Raw genomic sequence first — 20,305 nt, forward strand, 5'->3', positions numbered from 1 at the left:
ATAAATCAGTTCAGAATGTTTTTAAAGTTATTTATGGATATAACTGCAATTCAAATCAATATAGCCAAACAAATGCTGCTTTCTGTAGCTATAACATTTATAAATAACATTCTGAAGAGATTTCTTTTATCCTTTTGCATTATGAAATACTTAGTCATTTTGTACAAGTACAAAAATAAGGAGTGCATATTTACAGTACATCTATGTCGTTACCAGGGGCAGTCTAATACAGTTATTGCTGAAAATGCAGAATTCCTGAAATACACCGGTATTCAAAATTTAATCGTTAAACTGGACACATTTGTTTCAACAAGAGCACCAAAACACAGTCTGGAGGTAAGGTATCAATTTCTTTATGATTACTGGACATTTTTTACTTCTGCATTTCATATATTAACAAATCCCAACACACAGGAGTGACATAGTTACATTATGGCAGGTAGTAAGGACAAGGCCCAATTGCCGACTGTGTCTTCTGCATCTGAATGATGTGCAGGTCAGGTGACAGCTCTCTCTCTCTCCCCTTGTGAATACAGTGCTGTGGCTGCTGAATGCAATTCACAACCAATGGAAGACAGTGTGCAAAGTGCAAAAAAATGGTTCACTGCAGCTGTGTTTTGCACTTTGCACACTGACTTATATAGTTTACTGGGTATACAGAATAGCAGTTCTTAATTGTAAGAATATACATATGAGTGGATGTTTCCATGTTTCTTACTTTGCTGGAGGAATTTTTCTGAGACCCAAAGTGATCAAAAATGTTGTGGATCTATAGCTCTCTGGTGTAACAGAAACAAATAGGATGAGATTCACAAATGAAAGGGTTTATTAAATCACACTACAGGGTTTACTTACAGTATTGGTTGAGGTAGATACGCACAATTAGAGTCATGGATAGATTTGAGCAAATCTGACATCACTTTGGAGATGCTTCATAGGTTTTAAAATACACCTTTAGGTTACCATCTAGTGGTCCAGATCTCCTCCAGTGGAGTGACACACTAAAGCCAAAATCCCTCCACACTGTGGTCCCTTCCCTTTTGGCCAATATTGACTATGGAGAGCTATCTCCAGCTTTCAATCCTTAAGTGGAGCACAAAACTGCTTTTTTTAAGCTATGCCATACTAGTTTATGTTCATAGCACTTACTTCTGACAAAGCTTGTCCTGTAATCTGTCTAAACTTGTTATGCAGTCTAAACTTTGTTTACAGGGTTCCTGTACTCCAACTTCACTAGAACTCCCTCTAGAGCAGAACTTTACTGGAGCTTGTTGACACCAGGCTCCCTAGACAAATCCACCTGGGTCATCAAGAACCACCCCCTTTCAAATCACTATATTAGTGTGCCAGGAAGTGGTCACTATTTCTGTGAGCCAATAAAATTATATGTAAATAAGATAACTTATAGATATATAGGCTTCTGCCTACAGGGCCGGATTTGTCTTCTGGGCGCCCCGAGGCCGCCCCTGTTGGTCGCCCCCCCCCTTCACCCGTGCGCATGCACAAACGCGCGACCCCCCCGCCAGTGCACATGCGCGAATGCGCGACCCCCCCCCATGCCAGCGCGAGTGCGCATGTGCTCCTTCAAACTCCCATAAAGATGTTAAGGCACTTCAGAGGGTTGTTAGATCTCCAGAGAAAATAATTGATTGTCCGCTTCCAACCCTGGAACACATCTACATCTCCCATTGTCAGAAAAAAGCTCTGGGCATTGCACAAGATCCGACCCATCCTGGTCACTGTCTCTTCCAGCTCTTCCCATCGGGGAGAAGATATAGAGCAATGAAAGCCAGTACAAATCGTTTGAGAGACAGTTTTTATCCAAGGGCAATAATGGCTTTAAATATGAAACAGTAGAATGATTTTTTGTATTATTATGCCACTGCTTTGAGTTTGTTGCTTGCTTCTTGTAAATCTCGTTGTTACTATGTGACAATGACAATAAAGATATATTCTATTCTATTCTATACGGAGCAGTGGGGCGGTATGGCGCCCCTAAACTTCTGCTGCCCTAGGCCCGGGCCTTTGTGGCCTCTCCACAAATCTGGGCCTGTCTGCCTAGCAACTCTGGGAATAGCACGGGATTTACATCCATACGAACTTTAACCCTGTTGGTCCCTATACAATTATACTGCTTTTCTGGTATTTTAGATTAGGGGGAGTTCCCTGTTTAGATAGTGTTGGAAGATCTATAAGTGAAAAATAAATGTAATAGAATTAATACAAATAATGAGAATGGATGAGGTAATTAGTGAGTCAGTAGATATGGTAAATAATCAATATTACAGTTTATTCTTAATTTCATACAGTTCTGAAAACTTTATAGTTTAGGTCATTTATTTATGCCATTGTGGTTACATTTTTATGTACAAATTCATACCTTTAGTTGAAGAATCAACTGTCAAGACTAAGTGAGAGACAATGCAGAGAACTGACCCCGGATGAAGCCAAATCAGTTTTACAGTTATACCGCAAGAAAGAGTAAGTTGTCCTAAGAAGCAAAAGAGCAGCTTCTAAAAAAAAGCTATTGAACAAAATAAAGCCATGCATATACATGTCCATACCTTGCAGGCCTGAAAATATGGCTTATTCTTTTTATTCTGTACAAAAATGAAAAAAGGAAAACTGTCACAAAAATCAAAAATGAAAAAAGGAAAACTGTCACAAAAATCAAAAATGTAAAAAGGAAAACTGTCACAAAAATCAAAAATGTAAAAAGGAAAACTGTCACAAAAATCAAAAATGAAAAAAGGAAAACTGTCACAAAAATCAAAATTGAAAAAAGGAAAACTGTCACAAAAATCAAAAATGAAAAAAGGAAAACTGTCACAAAAATCAAAAATGAAAAAAGGAAAACTGTCACAAAAATCAAAATTGAAAAAAGGGAAACTGTCACAAAAATCAAAAATGAAAAAAGGAAAACTGTCACAAAAATCAAAATTGAAAAAAGGGAAACTGTCACAAAAATCAAAAATGAAAGCTTCATCTTACTGAAATAAGAAACCTATTTTAATATAATCATTTAAAAATTCTGTACTGCTGCCGAAATAATCAAGTTACGTTTCACTATCCCTCTCTCAGCATCTGTCTCTCTTTTTTTTTATTCATTCTTTGGGGGGTGCCTAGAAAATGCAGTTGAACTCAAAATTTCAAAATAACCAAGTCTTACAGAAATCCTGTTTCTCTACATGTGTGATTTGTGCCAAAGGCAGTTATTGTGTTAAGATTTCATTTGTGCTAGATTTTGTTATTTGAGTTAACTCTAATACTTCTGTAAAGGGAGCCCCCCAACAGATGGTCCCAACTTCTGCACAAAAAGAAAATGAATAGAAAATATTTGTGGATAAATGGGGTGTTGTGATAACAGGTCCAAAGTCTGCGTCACCCCCTAAATCTCAAACAAATCAGCAGGTAGCATTTACTGGTTGTCATTTGTGATGAGTGATTTTTTTCGCCAGGCATAGATTTGCAGCAAATTTCTGCATTTCGCCATTGGCGAATACTTTTGCAAAATGGGCGTGGTTGCGTCAAAAAAGGGCACAGACGCGGCAAAATAGGCGCGGGCGACAAAAAAGATGTGGGCGATAATAAAATCATGCAGCAAACACATTTCGCTGATTTTTCTGTGTTTCGCAAATTTTGCTGTCGTTTCGCAAATTTTTCAGCAAAGCGAAACGGGACAAATTCGCTAATCACTAGTTGTCATGGCTGCAGTGCTGTCAGGACCAGAGAGTTTGAACTATGGAAGAAGCTGGTACTGGGGAACAGACAGAACTGGCAAGGAGTCAGTAACTAGAATCAGACAAAATACTGAGTCTGGCAAGGTCCTACTGCTGTATGACAAATAAAACTTAAAATACATTACCATATATCTACTGTTTTGGTCCAGAGGAAGGCAAAAAACCCAACCTGAAGCTTGTGCCAATTATGCCTCAAGAGGGAAAAAATTCCTTCCTGACCCCTTTGGCCATCATATCGTAAACATTCCCTGGATCAAGCAATTGTAGTTAACATGAATTAAATACAATGCTGTGCTTTACCGTATAAAGATACAGAAAGCACAATATAACAATGCATTCAGGAAAACATCCACATTCAGTTATTAATAAATAATATGAAAACACAAAGAAGAGAAACTCCTGACATTTTGCAAAAGATGCAAAACGGGGAGGGTGGGTGGGATGTTTCTACCTGCTCAGAAGATAAGGAAGTGAGTGCTTCTTTTTCTGACATCACATCCCTCTCTTTCTCCGCCCCCCAGGCCGGCTTTCTCCTGCCTTAACCCTTTCCTTCTCACCTAATCACAGTTGCACCTGGTTCTGCCAATCTCTAAATATAAACCTGTGTAATCTGGCTGCTGGTCATTCGGATCCCTTGTCATGCAGCGCCTGCGCTTATAACTCCAGGGCTTTCCTTGAGTATAACAAATACATGTGTATTTGGCTACTATCCTTTATTTATATAGCACTATAGCACTTACATATTCTTAAATACTGCAGAGATTATGCATCATTCACATTAGTCCCTGCCCCAGTAGATCTTACAGTCTAAGGCCCCTATAACATTTACACATGCTATGGGCAATATTAGCAGGAGTAAACTAACCTATATATTTGGAGTGTGGGAGGAAACTCACACAGACATGGGGAGAACATTCAAACTCCTTGTAGCCCAGGCTTAGACCAAATATAGAACCCAAAGTGTACTGCAAGGCAACAATGCTGTTACAGTGATGCTCATATATTAATAATGGCAGAGCATTTTATCTACAGGGTGAAAGACACTCGAATAAATGCACTTGCTAGAAACCATCAAGATCTGTGCTGCAGTTTGAAGAAACAATTAACTGACATGTACAAAAAGACACTTCATACAAAAGTAAGTGTAGATTTTGAATCATTCTTTAGATGTTTTACTGCATATCTGTTAGTAGATAAAGTAGATGTAAGTAGGTAACTGGGTAAAGGGATCCTATGCCAGACTCTTTTAGAGCCACTTTCTGGCTTTCACATACAATCAAATAGTAACTGTAATTTCTTCATTTTTAAACAAATATACAGTAACTGACTTTTATAATATGGCTGTATTTGTATTGGCAATGTATTATTATATTTATATATGTATATATGCCATTTTATATTTAATAGGTGGATCTCTTGTTGGTAAAAACAGTAGAAGAAGCAAAGAAAAGATGGGAAACTTCACAATATGAAATAAAAAAAATTGAAATGTTTAATCCAATGTATAGACACAAGGTATTTTTGGCAAGTGAAAAATATCCTTTCCCTTCTTAGTACATAAGACTAGACCTGTACTGCATATTCTAGGCAGGGCCTGAGTTCTGGCAACCAAAACAGTAATGCATCTTTTAAGGGCGATGTCACATGGGCATGTTTTGTCAGATAACAAAATGCCACAAAATACCTTTGCTGTATTACAACCAGCCAATTCACAGACAAATAAGGAATGAACAATTTTTTGCGCAGTTACAAAAAAAACTCAGTGATTTACGACATCAGTATAGAAAAGTTTTTTTTTGATCATTTTGTTGTCATGCAGGCAACATAATACCCCATGGGACATTGCTCTAAAGGCAACCTTACCAGTGCGTAAATAAAAAAGATTATTCTGTGTATCTAGAACTCTTTGCCTAGAGGCCAGCCCTCAGTGCCACAGACCAGTATGCCGCGCTGTTCTGCACAGTGACATATTTATAAAAATAGGAAGTAAATCTTATGACAAAAAGTGTCAATTTTCTATAAAATGAGACCTATATTTATACAGCTCAGGTTTTAAAATTATTTCTCTTTGGTGCAAATTCTGTATGTAAAGTATTTGGTGTATACACTGGAGTTTATAAATATATCCCCAAATTAGTTATTCACAAGTAATCCTATAGATGCTGTGATTCAATGGTTTATCTATGTGAATCTGATTAAGGGGATAAAGAGACTGCATATTTTTAAAAACACCAAATACACTACATAAGGCATTGCCTTATCGAATAAATAAAATGGGGAATCCAGAAAGATTCCCAGCAGCTCGATATTTTGCAAATTGTATGTATAACTTTATTTATAAAGCACCACAAGGGTACGCAGCGCTGTACAATCTTACAGAATACAAAATTACGCACAGGGAGGGCAAGTGTTATAATAAATAAATACAATAAATATATATAAATACACAGGGAATAAGTGCCATGTGGTATGAGACACAGTAGGAAGGAGGTCCCTGCCCCGTAGAGCTTACAATCTAAGTGGTTGGGTAACATACAGGCACAAACCGAGTGCACCAGGTATGGGCATTTCCCCTTAAGCGCAGGACTGGGCAAAATAATGTTTTAGTGCCCCAGAAGGTAACAGCTGAGCTTTATCTTAAAGAGAGTTAGTGAGTGTTCCCTACGGAGGGATTCAGGGATAGAGTTCCAGAGGTAAGGTAAATGAATTGTTAAATCCAAACAGGATTTTTTATCAATGTTATCGGTTAGTAACTGCTGTTACTATAAGCACCACAAGTAATGGGAATCTTCTTCTTTACTTTTGACATGTGACTCCTCAGTTGAACTTGTTATGTTTCACATATAGTTTCTGTATCACATTCCATGTTCTTCTATGTTAAGCAAAACTGTCATCAACCCAGAGCAGGAACATCTCTATATTTACTGTTACAGGGGAAATTATCCAAAATTATCTTTGGTGATCTTGCATCTCATAAAGCAGAAATTTTCAAAATTCTCATGGAAGAAATAGACAGAGCACTTGGTGTGTATAAGGTAGGTCAAGTAATTGTGTTGAGTTGAAAAACCCAACTGTTCTTAGACTTCAGCTGATTCTTCCACTTTTTCTTCTTCTTCTTCTTCTTAGTGCCCCCATTTTCTAAACGCTACTCCTCCTACAGTTTTAGGGGTACAATACCCAAACTCTCCACACTTCTTCGCCCTATAGCGGAGCAGGTTGCTTGTGCTTTTCTAAGCGATCCCGCCCCCCGTCTTTTTGTGGCGCCGCTCCAAACACCCCAAATTTTCCCATTGACTTTGACAGGGAAGATTTTCAAATTGCTGCCAATCTTAAAGCTTTGAGGCTACACCCCCCAAACTTGAATCACACAGTCATGGGCTCAGCCTGAATGAAAATATGATAATTGTTGGATGCCCAAAAGTGGGCGGAGCCACCAACAGCCAATCATATTTCATATTTGATGCCAGGGTTTCCAAACTTTGCACAGCCAGTCACTGGGTGACTACATTCTCAAGGTTAGAAAAAGTGGACGGGGCCGCCAAAAGCCATTTACATTTCTTTCATTGTACAGTGGGGAAATTTTAACTGCTGCCATTCTCAAATGTTTATTGTCAGGGTCCCCAAATGTTGACAGTCACTAGGTGACTATGTTCCAAGTTTAGAAAAGTGGTAGGGGCCAACAGCCAATCAGATTTCACCTATAGACTTCATATGTTTACATTTAACCTGCTGCCATTCTTTAAATATTAATACTAAGGTCCCCAAACTTTGCAGAGCTAGTCACCAGGTAACTGCTGTTCAGAGTTAGAAAAAATGGGTGGAGCCACCAACAGCCAATCAGATTTTAACTATTGATTTTCAATGGGAAAATTCAACCTGCTTCCATTCTCACAGTATTAACACCAGGGTCACTAGGGGACTGCATATTTAGGTTTTAAAAAAGTGGGTGGAGCCACCAACAGCCAATCAGACTCTTAATAAAAAATGTTTATTTAAATTTAAAATGCTGCCTTTCTCACACTATTTATGTCAGGGTTCCCAAACTTTGCACAGTCAGTCACTGGCTGACTACATACTCAGGGTTAGAACAAGTGGGTGGAGCCACCAACATCCAATGCATTTCCACCCATTAAATTTAATTGGTTTACATTTAAACTGATGCCATTTTTTCATTATTAATTCCAGGGTTGGTAAACTTTCCAAAATTAGTAACTGGGTATTTGCCCTTCAAAGTTAGAAAAAAGTGGGCGGAGCCACCAACAGCCAATCACATTTCACCTATTTACTTTCAATGGTGAAGTGTAAAATGCTGTCAGTCTCACAATTTTTATGTCTGAGTCCCTAAACTTTGCAAAGTTGGTCGCTGGAGGACTGCAGTTCAAAATTAGGAAATTTTGAGCTGCAAAACAGCCAATCAGATTTCATCCATTGAATTTTATTGTTTAAAAATTTAAAATGCTGCCATTCTTACACTATTTATGCCAGGGTGCCCAATGTTTGTCACTGGGTTACATCAACTCAAGGTTAGAAAAAGTGGGCACACTCACCAACCACCAATCACAATTCACCTATTGACTTTTATTGGTTTAAGTTTTAACTGCTACCGTTCTTTAACTATTAATCCTAGGGTCCCTAAACTTTGCAGAGTTAGTCACTGGGTAACAGTTCCAGGTTAGGAAAAGTGGGCGGAGCCACCAACCACCAATCAGATGTCACTCGTTGACTTTCAGTGGGGAAATTTAATTTGCTGCCATTCAGACACTATTAAAACCACTTTTAAATTGACCCTTACCTTCAGCTTATTGCTGCTTCTTCAAATGCCTGCATGTTGTTTATTTTATCAGCTAGCCCTTTTAATCTCCCCCCCCGTCTATTTCTCCATTGTTTGGCTCTAGAAATTGTTGAGGTTAAATGTTTCCGGGTAGTGATGAGCGTATTTTTTTGCCAGGCATGAATTTTCAGCAATTTTCTGCATTTTGACATGAAAAATTTGCGAAAATTTGCATTTGTGTCAAAAAAGTTGCACAAGTCAAAAAAGTTGCGCATGTCATAAAAGACACGCGCCACCTGTGTTTCGCATATTTTTCACCATTTTGTTAATTTTTACAGGACAGATTCACTCATCACTATGCCGCTTTATCCAACCCCATTCAGCCCTTTTACTCCTTTAACCTTTTCCCCTCTTTTTCTCAATTTTTCAGTTTATCCCTCCTTCCCCTTGTCCTTGCAATGCCATCAAACAGATATATCTTGGGCCAATTTGACCCTTGGGTCAGTGATCAGATGAAATGGAGGGCTCTGCATACCCCTTTGCTGCCAAAATGAGATACTAATTAAGAATGGCATGCATGGATCCTACTTTTTTCAGCAATCTCATATGCACAAACCATGGGCCAAAACTATTTTCCTGGTAGAACAGCTATAGAAAACAGAAGCCGTCATTTATACTGCAGATACTGGTAAAAGATGATAGGTGTGAAATACATCTACACTACTAGGACAGAATCACTTAAAAATGAAGGTTTATAGATATATTTTCAAATTTCCAAATATCCTGCTTTTCTATAGGAATGTAAGAGTATTCATAGTCATGCTGTCAATACAGTATTTTGCTTTGCAAGCTGGAGTATTTTTAGAAAACCTAATATTTATCACAAGGCATTCTGAAATAAAGAAGCATGTAGGAAGAACCCGGGTAAAAACTTCTTAAAGGGACAGCGCCCTTACCTGTACTCGATAGGCCACACCAAAATCAAGGGAAGCACTCCAAGAATGCAACAAAAATCACTTTAATCACTCGTCTTGTTGGGAGTCACAGCATGCAGGTAGAATCACAATTACCCCTATCCGCTTGGGTCCCTATTCTGTGGATGATCCACTAGAAACACTGTTTCCTCTACTCTCCTGGTTGGGGCAATAGGCGGCCCATACTACATAACCTTGACTCAGACACCTAGTGCCTGCTCCACTTTCAGGTGCCCTGTTCTGACCTTACTCTGTATGCAGTTCTTCTTCTCCTCCAGCTGGCCTCTTCCTGTGTTGTCCCATAAAGACCCTTAATTCTGGGGGTAGTCCCCTTTTTATACATTCTACCCCACACTGCCTCTAGTGGTCGGGGTGTGAACTGCACTCATAAATTTTTAATAGCTTTTAACAAAATTCTACTGCCACCTAGTGGCCATTTAAAAAAAACACATACAGATTACATCCATTTTTCACCTTCTTACAAGCAGAAGGGATCAGTCTGAATCATATTTGATAGCAGATTGTGTGAGAGACCTATGATGCCTTTGTAACTATCCAAGCTTTTGTGTTAACCTACAGTGTGTTGTATATTTTGTGTATCTGGCAGAATGGCTTCATCACCCTTCTTACTGAAGAACTGAAAGAATCGTTAACCATTCTTAAACTCGAACATGTTGATTCAGAAGCTTTTGTTAAACAAACCATCGAGGAACCATTAGCAGAAGCTCTAGAATGGTAATTTGTTTTCTTTAATGCAGTTAAATATAACTTTTATTTTTCCGCAGAATTTTAAAAAATAGTGGAGATCAAAAACCTAAAAAGTAATTTACAGTTCTCATACGTCACACATATTATGTCTTCAAAACCAAAAATGAAAGAGTTACAGAGACAAACATTATAGGGCTCGAGCCACAAGTGCAGTTGCATTTGCACATGTTTACCATAGTTTGTTGTGGGAAAAATGCTATACGTTCTAATGCACAGGCCAAATATCAACCCAGGGTGGCACTAGCCTAAATGTGATTTTCTGCATGTATAATTGGCCAAAGATAAGAAGTGATTTTTCATGACTCCGCCCACATTTTATAAAATGAGGGTAATTATTTTTTAGTTTGGAGGTAATGCTATGCATTCAGCATCTTTGCAGCAGATTCTACTAAATCCTAACCTATTGTTGATCATACTATTCCAAAAAATAAACAATGGTTAAATCAGCCCTACTGTTTTTAAAAAAAGTAAACTTCCCTTTAAAAAAAATGCCCACCCCCTTAAGTTTTTACTAGTTTTGATCATGGTATTCTAAGTCTATATGCAAAATTTTTAAAAATGTTGCACCGTTACAAAGTTATGGCTAATTATTTAAGCAGCCTCCCAAACCCCACCCTCCAGAATCTCCGGCTCCCTGGTGTGTGAGGGACAGAGCAGAGTGAAAGCTGATTGGCTGTGGCATGTTATGAGGCCACACCCCTCAACAGCAAACATGTGCAAAGGGAAAGTAAAGGGATGGAGCTGCATTGGGTGCTTTTATTTGTACATATAACAGTAAAGCAGCTTATTGTTTATATCCTCTATATATATATATATATATATAACTGTACAAACCGGAGTGGAGCTGTACTGAGTCTGATGACCTAGTCCGTGAATACGGACAATTTATGTAGAAAAAACAAAAAGGTCCAGACTTGTGTGATGAAACTACAATATATATATATATATAAATATATATATGTATATAGCATATATGTAGCATTTACTCTGCTATAGCCAGTCCCTGTATTCTTAGGCTAATGCCACACAAAGCGTATGGCGCATATTTGCTGCAAGCCAAAAAATACTTGCTGAGAATATGTTTCTAAACAAATTATTTCTACGGCACAGTAAACTGCAACTTTGTTGCTAGAGTGTGAGTCTAACAACCGGGCAGTGCATTGAACATCAGACATGGGAATAAATAATAAACATACAAATATTTAGCCTCAAAATATACTTACTCTTTCCTGGTGTAATTTTAAATTTCATTTTCTAAAGAGGCAAAATAGAGACAAATAAGTCAATAACACTAAAACACCTGTAAGCTTATGGTATTCTAGATCTTGATGTTTACCATAAACCACACCATATATCACCCAGTATGAGACAGATTCTCTCAGGAGTGAGCCCTTGCTTGAGTTGGAGGCCAGGTTGTTGTGTGACTATAACTCTCTAAAAATGGGAGGCAGTGGTTCTTAAAGAACTGTTTATTTACTCAGCCACTTTGGAGTACTAACAGGTACAATATGTAGGTAGTACATCTCACAGGTCAGACAATACGCACAACAATTGGTCACAATGACTCTCTCCCCGCAGGCCACAATGGGTTACCACCAGCTTTCAGGTTATGTGCTCCCAGTGGAACCTAGGCGCTTCACTATGTAGCCCTAGGTCAGTACACTGGTAACCCTACTCTGGGCAGCAGTATACCCAGGATAATAATCCCTCTACAAATCCTTGTCAGAGCCAGGAGCTGCCTGACCTGTCTGGGACTACCTATACCCAGGTTCCACACAATCTTCCCACCTGCTTGCTCAGGTCAAGAGCTTTCACATAATGGCTCCTGCCACATGGCTTCTAAGCCTTTTATACTATACCACAGTGCCACCTTATGGCCCAGGAAAGGGACTTACTTCCCATTACACAGGGGATCCTTTATAGCTGTTCAAATAACTAAGGGACTGCCAGTGAGGAAAAGGGCACAATTTACCAGTTCCCTACACACCAGTTACAGAAAGATTAGACCCTTCAACAACAGTATAAATATTAGTCAGGTACAGTATAAGGTGTAGGCAGAAGAGGCATGTGCCTAGGTCACAACAGTGGAGGGGGCACTAAGTACATACCACTTCTGCATGTCTACACCTAGTTCTGGCCCCTCTTTAACTCTGGTGCATTGGCAAGCAAACAAGTGGGGAGAGTGAATGGATTTGTTGCCAGACTTGCCGAGGAGTGGGGGAAGTTGGTGGTGATGAGTGGGGGACTATTGGGGGCAGGGACTTGCATTGGGCCTGGCACTGATATTAGGTTAATTGCAGAGTTCATATGCCCTATTTTAAGAATTTAACTCTCTGGTCATTGTATATATGTAAGTATGCATATCTTTATTTATGAAGCGCTACTTATGTACACAGTGCTGTACAGTAGAATACATTAATACAAACAGGGGGTTATTAAGATAAAAATAGATAAATACAAAGTATAACAATAAATACAAATAAATACAAGATACAGTTACAATAAGTTAAGAGTCAAAGGCACAAGGGGATGGCCCTGCCCCATAGAGCTTACAATCTATATGGGAGGGTAACTAACAGACACAAATAGGCAAATGTAATCGCTGTAGGTCACAGTGGGTGACACTACAATATAAGTACCAGTTCCCAGATCAGGTGCTGGGCGAGTGCTCCAAAAGGGAGTCTTTAAGTTTAGTTTTAAAAAGACTGGGGCAGGATTCTCTCCGGAGGAAATCAGGGAGGGCATTCCAAATGTAAGGGGCAGCAAGGCAGAAAGGTTTAAGGTGGGAAACCGCAGTAGTAGTGGGGGGCGCAACCAAACGATTGCTCTGCGAGGAACGAAGGAGTCGGCCGGGAACATACGGAGACACAAGGGACGAGATGTAGTGAGGAGCAGAGGAATGGAGGTTAAGAGAAGAAGTTTGTAAGATATTCTTTGTTTAATGGGAAGCCACGATAAGGGCTTTAGCAGGGGAGGGGCCTGAACTCTCCTGGATGAGAGGAGAATTCTGGCAGCAGTGTTTAATATAGACTGTAGGGGGGAAAGATGGGAGTTAGGAAGGCCGGTTAATAGCAGGTTGCAGTAGTCAAGTCAGGATAGGATGAGAGCATGCATGAGCAGCCTAGCTGTTGCAGTAGAGAGAAAGGGATGGATTTTGGCAACATTGCGTAAGAAAAAGTGCCAGGTCTTGACGGTCATTGACAGTCATTCTTATTAAAATAATGTGCAACTTGAAGGGGGTAGCAGTTATGTTAATCGAATCTACAATTTTGTAGAGAAGAATATTTAACAACACCAACATGAAATGTTCGCATTGTTTGTGAAACTTTGACATGTTGTCATGCAAACCTGAAGGCAATTTTTAGTAACCCAATAATAGAATGCAAGAAGCAATAAAATATTTGTTTAATGTCATCTATAGGTATAAAGGAAAACAGAAGATGCCAATAGTTGAAAAGAAAATCAGTGAATTCTGGGAGAATAGTAAAAGGGAAAGCTTAATAAAGTATATTCTGGAACCTGCATACAAACAGAATGACCTGGATCGTGCCAAAGAAAAGGTAATTAGTATTCTTTATTGGATTCTTGATTTTGCCATTACATGGAGGTATTAATTCTGGTATTGGGATCTGTAATGTGTAGCACCATCGCTTAAGGTTACTAAAATCATTTAAAAAAGAGCAATATGAGTTTTGTGCTATCAATATGTATTTATGTGTATTTAACATCAAATGCAAAGTATCTTCTTATTATAACAGAAAGTAACAAAATCATTCAAAAAATGTTGTGCTTTTAGAGTCTGGGGGTTGGCATAACATCATAAGAATAATTTTATTTGAAGACATTTTAACATCAGTGTCTTAACCAAAGGTAGGAATACATAAGTGAATACTAGTAGTCCTACGAATGACTCTACCCAATTATCTGAAGATTATTTAATGCAGGCGTTAGACAGAAACAAATTAATTGTACTAGCAGAAAAGAAAAAAATATATCATGGTTTTGTACTGTATTAAATAAAGAGGGACTGTATCTGATATAAACATGCACTTAGTTGGATGTTATCCCTACCCCCCATCTCTGACAGGTGGCTTTGCAGAATATAAACAAACAAAGCATCAGTAGCCCTGCCTATGTCCCCTATTTGCTTATATTTTGGGGCTCCTACTAAACTATCCATCCTCCATCTCTCCCTGGCAGCATCTAGCCCCTTACTTTTATTGGGGGTGTCTAAAGTGTTCACCTATACAAATTTGTGCAGGACTCCATTTCCTTGCTGACAACCCCACAACCATAAGACATTAGCCTTTATGGACTCAGCCTCATAGCTTAAAGGCCCATAAAGCTTTGCATCTCCTCTAAGAAAAGTAAATGAGGACCTTCACTCAGGAGAATATGTAGGGTCATTGCATTTATTTTGTAAAAAGTATAAGATGATATAGTAAACCCCTTTCTAAATGGAAAGTCTAAACATCAGCAACAATGTAGGTGCATGTCTATATCAATTACAGTTCCTCTGCACAACATAGATATATAGTGAATAATGCACCCCATATTATAAAATATAAGGGTATTATAATTTACTGAGGATTTCCACTGGCATATAAAGGCATGAGGCCAAAGGTTTTATAAAGATCATGGAACTCCGAGGTCACTTCTAATATCCTCATATTTTACAATAGGGAGTACATTATTCATTATAATACACACATTTCAGTAAGTCTTGTGACAGAAATTACGTTGCTAAGCTTAGTTTATAACAATATGATTTACAGGATATTCATGACTCTTGTGTATTATTTTTCTCTTCTGCTACACCACTGCTATGGCACTTTCAATTTGTTGTTGCCTAACGTGGTGTTATATTATCTTTAGTTAGCTGGGACAGCAGAAACTTTCATCAGGTACAAGGAAGCAAATAAAGTATGCAAAAAAGCTATCAGGCAAGCTAAAATAGAGATGGAAAGGGATATTGCAGCTAGGAGTAAAAAGAATCCAAAATTATTTTTTAATTATGTGAATAGTAAAAAAATGAAGCAAGAAGGGGTGGGAACATTGTTATCACGGGGGGGGGGGGTAAGTTGGTTGATGAGAACGGGGAAAAAGCAGAAATTTTGAACTCTTATTTTTCATCTGTCTATACATCTGAGGAGCCAGATAATGAAGGCTTCCCTTGTAATATGCCCAGTTCTAGTAATTTAGCTACTGACGCATGGGTCACTCGGGAGGAAATTCAAAATATACTTGAACATGTAAAGGTAAACAAAGGTCCAGGACCGGATGGGATTCATCCCAGGGTATTAAATGAGCTGAGCGCTGTGATTGCCAAACCTCTTCACTTAATTTTTCAGGATTCATTGAGGTTTGGCATGGTGACGAGAGACTGGCGGATTGCTAATGTGGTGCCGTTATTTAAAAAGGGATCCCGTTCTCAGCCTGAAAACTATAGGCCTGTTAGTCTGACATCAGTAGTAGGAAAACTTTTGGAAGGGGTAATAAGGGATGGGGTACTTGAATACATTGCAGTTCACAATACTATTAGTTTGTGCCAGCATGGTTTTATGCGTAACAGATCTTGCCAGACTAATTTAGTCGCCTTTTATGAGGAGGTAAGTAGGAACCTCAATGCTGGAATGGCAGTTGATGTCATCTACTTGGACTTTGCTAAAGCGTTTGATACAGTACCTCACAGAAGGTTAATGATCAAATTAAGGAATATTGGCCTAGAACATAATATTTGTAATTGGATAGAGAACTGGCTGAAGGATAGAGTACAAAGAGTGGGGGTAAATGGAACATTTTCTAATTGGACCAGTGTGGTTAGTGGAGTACCACAGGGGTAAGTCCTTGGTCCTTTGCTTTTTAACTTGTTTATTAATGACCTGGAGGAGGGCATAGACAGTACTGTTTCTATTTTTGCTGATGACACAAAATTGTGCAAAACTATAAGTTCCATGCAGGATGCTGCCGCTTTGCAGAGCGATTTGACAAAATTAGAAAACTGGGCCGCAAACTGGAAAATGAGGTTCAATGTTGATAAGTGTACTTGCTAGTTACGGTGTAGGGGGTTAGAAGAATGTTGACCTCAAAATTTGCTAGCATATACTACTACTACTATGACCATAGGGAAAGTAGTATAAAAAATGTTTCCCTTGACTATGAAGTTATTTAAACTTTATTTCCATATGTTTTTGTTTTTTTGTTCTTTATAATTGTATTATTTTTCAAAAGTCAGAAAGCCAGGAAAATATTCTTTTTTCACACATGATAAATACAGACCTAAATATGGAAATTGTGTTTCCTCTAGGCAAATCAAAACATCAGCAAAGCTCTAAACAATACAAGCGAATATCTGATTGAGGAGTTATTAGACCTTCATGACATCAGGTAAGTACTGCATGATGCCTTCTTAAAGGGGATGTTCACCTTGAGACAAAAGTATGAATTTGAAGAGCCCCTATCAGAAAAACCCCAACATACTGTTCTTCGACTTTGGCTTATTCTTCCGCTTCTTCTTCTTCTTCTGCTTCTTCTTATTCTTAGTGCCCCCCATTTTCTAAATGCTACTCCTCCTACACTTTTAGGGGTACAATACCCAAACTCCCCACACATCTTCGCCCTATAGCGGAGCAGGTTGCTTGTGCTTTTCTAAGCGATTCCGCCCCCCGTCTTTGACTGGGAATATTTTCAAACTGCTGCCGCACTTACAGCTTTGAAGCTACACCCCCCAAACTTGAATAATATAGTCATGGGGTCACCCTGAATGAAACAGTAACATTTGTTGGATGACCCCCAAAGTGGGAGGGGCCAACAACAGCCAATCAAATTTCACCCATTGACTTGAAACTGCTGCCAATCTTACAGCTTTGAGGCTACACTCACCAAACTTGAATCACACAGTCATGGGATCAGTGTAAAAAGTTTAGGGACCCCGGTGTTATTACTGTGAGAATGGCAGCAGGATGAATTTCCGCCAGTCACTAGGGGACTGCAGTTTTAGGTTTAAAAAAAGTGGGTGGAGCCACCAACAGCCAATTAGACTTCACCTATTGATTTTTTTTTTTGTTTAAATTTAAAATGCTGCTTTTCTCACACTATTTATGGCAGAGTTCCCAAACTTTGCACAGTCAGTCACTGGCTGACTACATATTCAGGGTTAGAACAAGTGGGAGGAGCCACCAACAGCAAATCCATTTCCACCCATTAGATTTCATTGGTTTATATTTAAACTGATGCCATTATTTAAATATTAATTCCAGGGTTGTTAAAGTTTCCATAGTTAGTCACTGGGTATTTGCTGTTCAAAGTTAGAAAAAAGTGGGTGGAGTCACCAACAGCCAATAACATTTCACCTATTTACTTTGGTGAAGTGTAAAATGCTGTCAGTCTCACAATTTTTATGCCTGAGTCCCCAAAATTTGCAAAGTTGGTCACTGGGGGACTGCAGTTCAAAAATAGGAAAATTGGGTTGGGCCACTAACAGCCAATCAGATTTCATCCATTGAATTTTATTGGTTTAAATTAAAAATGCTGCCGTTCTTTAACTATTAATCCTAGGGTCCCTAAACTTTGCAGAGTTAGTCACTGGGTAACAGTTCCAGGTTAGAAAAAGGGGGTGCAGCCACCAACCACCAATCAGATGTCACTCGTTGACTTTCAGTGGGGAAATTTAAGTTGCTGCCATTCAGACACTATTAAAAACAGGGTCCCCAATTTTTTGCTGGTCCTGGTCTGTAGCTTTAAAACTAAACATTTTAAATAGTAAGGATGAATTCCAAAAATGTTTTTTCTGAGAGGGGCTGTTCAAATTCAGACATTTGTCTCAAGGTAAATATCCCCTTTAATATCATATATAATAATACTTCTAATGTGTTTATACAGCAGTATTAGAAATCACACAATTTTTATACAATATATAAATGGAAGTCTCCTAATATTACATTTAGAAAATGAATTTTGGAATGTTTCACAAGTATCCTTACGGATCCCATAGTTCTATGAATTCCACCCAAGTACAAACCTTTCTGTCTTTAGTGCCCTATCTATATACACCAACCTGATATGTGAAATGGCATTTGTAGCTTCTTATTCTCAATGTGTCCTACCCAGTGCCTTTCCTATGTCTAATTTACAGCTTAACCTTTGAACAAAGGCTAACTGAATCTTACTGGTGCGTGTTTAATTCAGTTGTGATGATAGAATTACCTACATTTTTTTTAAAGATGGAAAAGCCTAACAAGTCATTTAAACTCAAGGAAAAGAACCCCACAGATGTGGAACATTTTAATTGGAAGAATAAAATCAATCTCTACAAACACAGAGGATGGAGTCAATGTGGCACTGTTTAATGTGCTGAAACTGGTAAATATAACCCAAAAAAACATTGACTTGGAATCCTAACTCTCATAATACAATCTGTTCATTTTCTTCTTCTTTTTAGCTTTGAGCTCCATTTTCACAATAATCACTGGATGGTAATCAGGTACAAATAATGACTCCAGATCTGAGCACAGAATAAAAGAAAAGAAAATATATGAATATACCATGTTTTAACCACTTTTTATGCCTTATACTAACCATCATTTTATGCTTACTAATTGAGTAGCTAAAGCTACAGTATAATAATACAATCTTTTCTAGTAGAAAATATGTATTAGCCTATCTATTAGCCTGGTGCCATTTATATTATCCTATTATATTCATAAAAATCTTGTTATTCCAAGAATTCTGTCACAAATGCTTGAGATATTATTTTAATCACTGCTATAACTCTTTTAGAAAGAAATTAAGATTTTGTTTATATAAAATAACTAGATTTAATTCTGAATTTAGTACTTTATTCATGTAAATTGCCATCTAGTGCTCTTTCAGTTTAGGGACCTTTTGGGGGAAAACATTTAACTAGTGATGAATGACAGCAAAATTTGAAAAACGGCAAAAAATTAGTGAAACTTGTTTGTCGCACGATTTCTTTGTTGCCCACGCCTATTTTTACCAAATTTTTCGGCTGCAAATTTTCTCGGAAGTTTCATGAAACAATTCGCCAATGGGGAAATGCGGAAATTCGCTGAAAATCTATGCCTGCCGAAAAAATTGCTCATCACTACATTTAACTAGAATAACCAGGGCCGACAGAAGGGTAGGCAGAAGAGGCACCTGCCTAGGGCGCAACGGTGGGGGGGTGCCAGACAGGTACCTCTTCTTCTTTTACCTACCTCTAGTTCTGGGCACTTTCCCCCTCACTGCAGCCCCCACGCCAGTGGCCCGCAATCCAGCTGCCCGTGTGCGCATTCAGCAAGAAAGCACACAAGGGGTGGGGGGAAACAGTTAGGTGGGCCAAGCTGACCAGGTTGCCTAGGGTGCCCAGCCGGCTCGGCCCAGCACTGAAGGAAAACTATACCCCTGAGCACTGCAGGCCTCTATAACAATATATTACATAAAACAGCCCATATGTAAAACACTACTTCATATACAGTAAATTAACCATTTAGTGGTTTGCAGGCAGTGTACCCTGCCAGAAAGCAGTAGCACAGGACCCTGATAGAGACATCCATGATAACCTGCAATGATATGGTTATACTTACTGTTTAGCACAGAGTAGCAACAGGGCTCCATGTCCTGTAGAGGGGTCCTAGAGATTCCATTTCTTTATTGCTCTTATATGGTTAGGATTTCTTCACTAATCTGAAGAATATACAAAGGTATGCATATGCTTATCTTAAGGAAGTCTATACCTTCAGAATGTATGCTTAACCAGTGTTTAACCAAACTGGCATATGTATGTGTATATATATATATATATAGACTGAACGGAGCACACCCTATTATAGTTCAAATGCCCTGGGTGCTTGCAAAAACAAGGAAATATAAAGGCACAGAGCCGCACACACAGGGACTTTGAAATAAGTGAAAAATTTATTGAAAAAAATCCAACGTTTCGAGCACTAACAGTGCTCTTCCTCAGGGACAAACCCTGCCCTTTATGTGCACCTTTTTCTTAAGGCACAATATTGTGAAGTTTTATGTAGTCTCTAACTGATCAACAACAAAGG

The 20,305-nt window shown here is 38.6% G+C and overlaps 1 protein-coding gene and 1 long non-coding RNA gene across 3 annotated transcripts in view; one reads left to right on the plus strand and one right to left on the minus strand.

Moving 5' to 3' along the window:
* Positions 1–18,773, plus strand: part of LOC100488322 — a 54,627-nt gene extending 35,854 nt beyond the window's left edge. The window contains exons 14-23 of one of the 2 annotated variants that reach the window (XM_031895345.1): positions 217–336; positions 2,387–2,481; positions 4,773–4,878; positions 5,148–5,255; positions 6,674–6,775; positions 10,093–10,220; positions 13,675–13,813; positions 16,561–16,640; positions 18,476–18,614; positions 18,694–18,773. In XM_031895345.1, the coding sequence (XP_031751205.1) occupies positions 217–336; positions 2,387–2,481; positions 4,773–4,878; positions 5,148–5,255; positions 6,674–6,775; positions 10,093–10,220; positions 13,675–13,813; positions 16,561–16,640; positions 18,476–18,614; positions 18,694–18,699 (1,023 nt within the window). In that variant the 3' untranslated portion in view covers positions 18,700–18,773. The other variant, XM_031895344.1, reaches the window with a different exon arrangement.
* On the minus strand, positions 18,524–19,991 carry LOC116408443. Its single transcript, XR_004220934.1, has 2 exons — positions 19,838–19,991; positions 18,524–18,756 (listed from the first exon to the last, which is right to left on the minus strand). It is a non-coding gene; the product is annotated as an uncharacterized LOC116408443 (long non-coding RNA).
* Between the last annotated feature and the right edge of the window lie 314 nt (positions 19,992–20,305).

The sequence above is a fragment of the Xenopus tropicalis genome, chromosome 1, assembly GCF_000004195.4.
Source record: "Xenopus tropicalis strain Nigerian chromosome 1, UCB_Xtro_10.0, whole genome shotgun sequence".
Lineage (NCBI taxonomy): Eukaryota > Metazoa > Chordata > Amphibia > Anura > Pipidae > Xenopus > Xenopus tropicalis.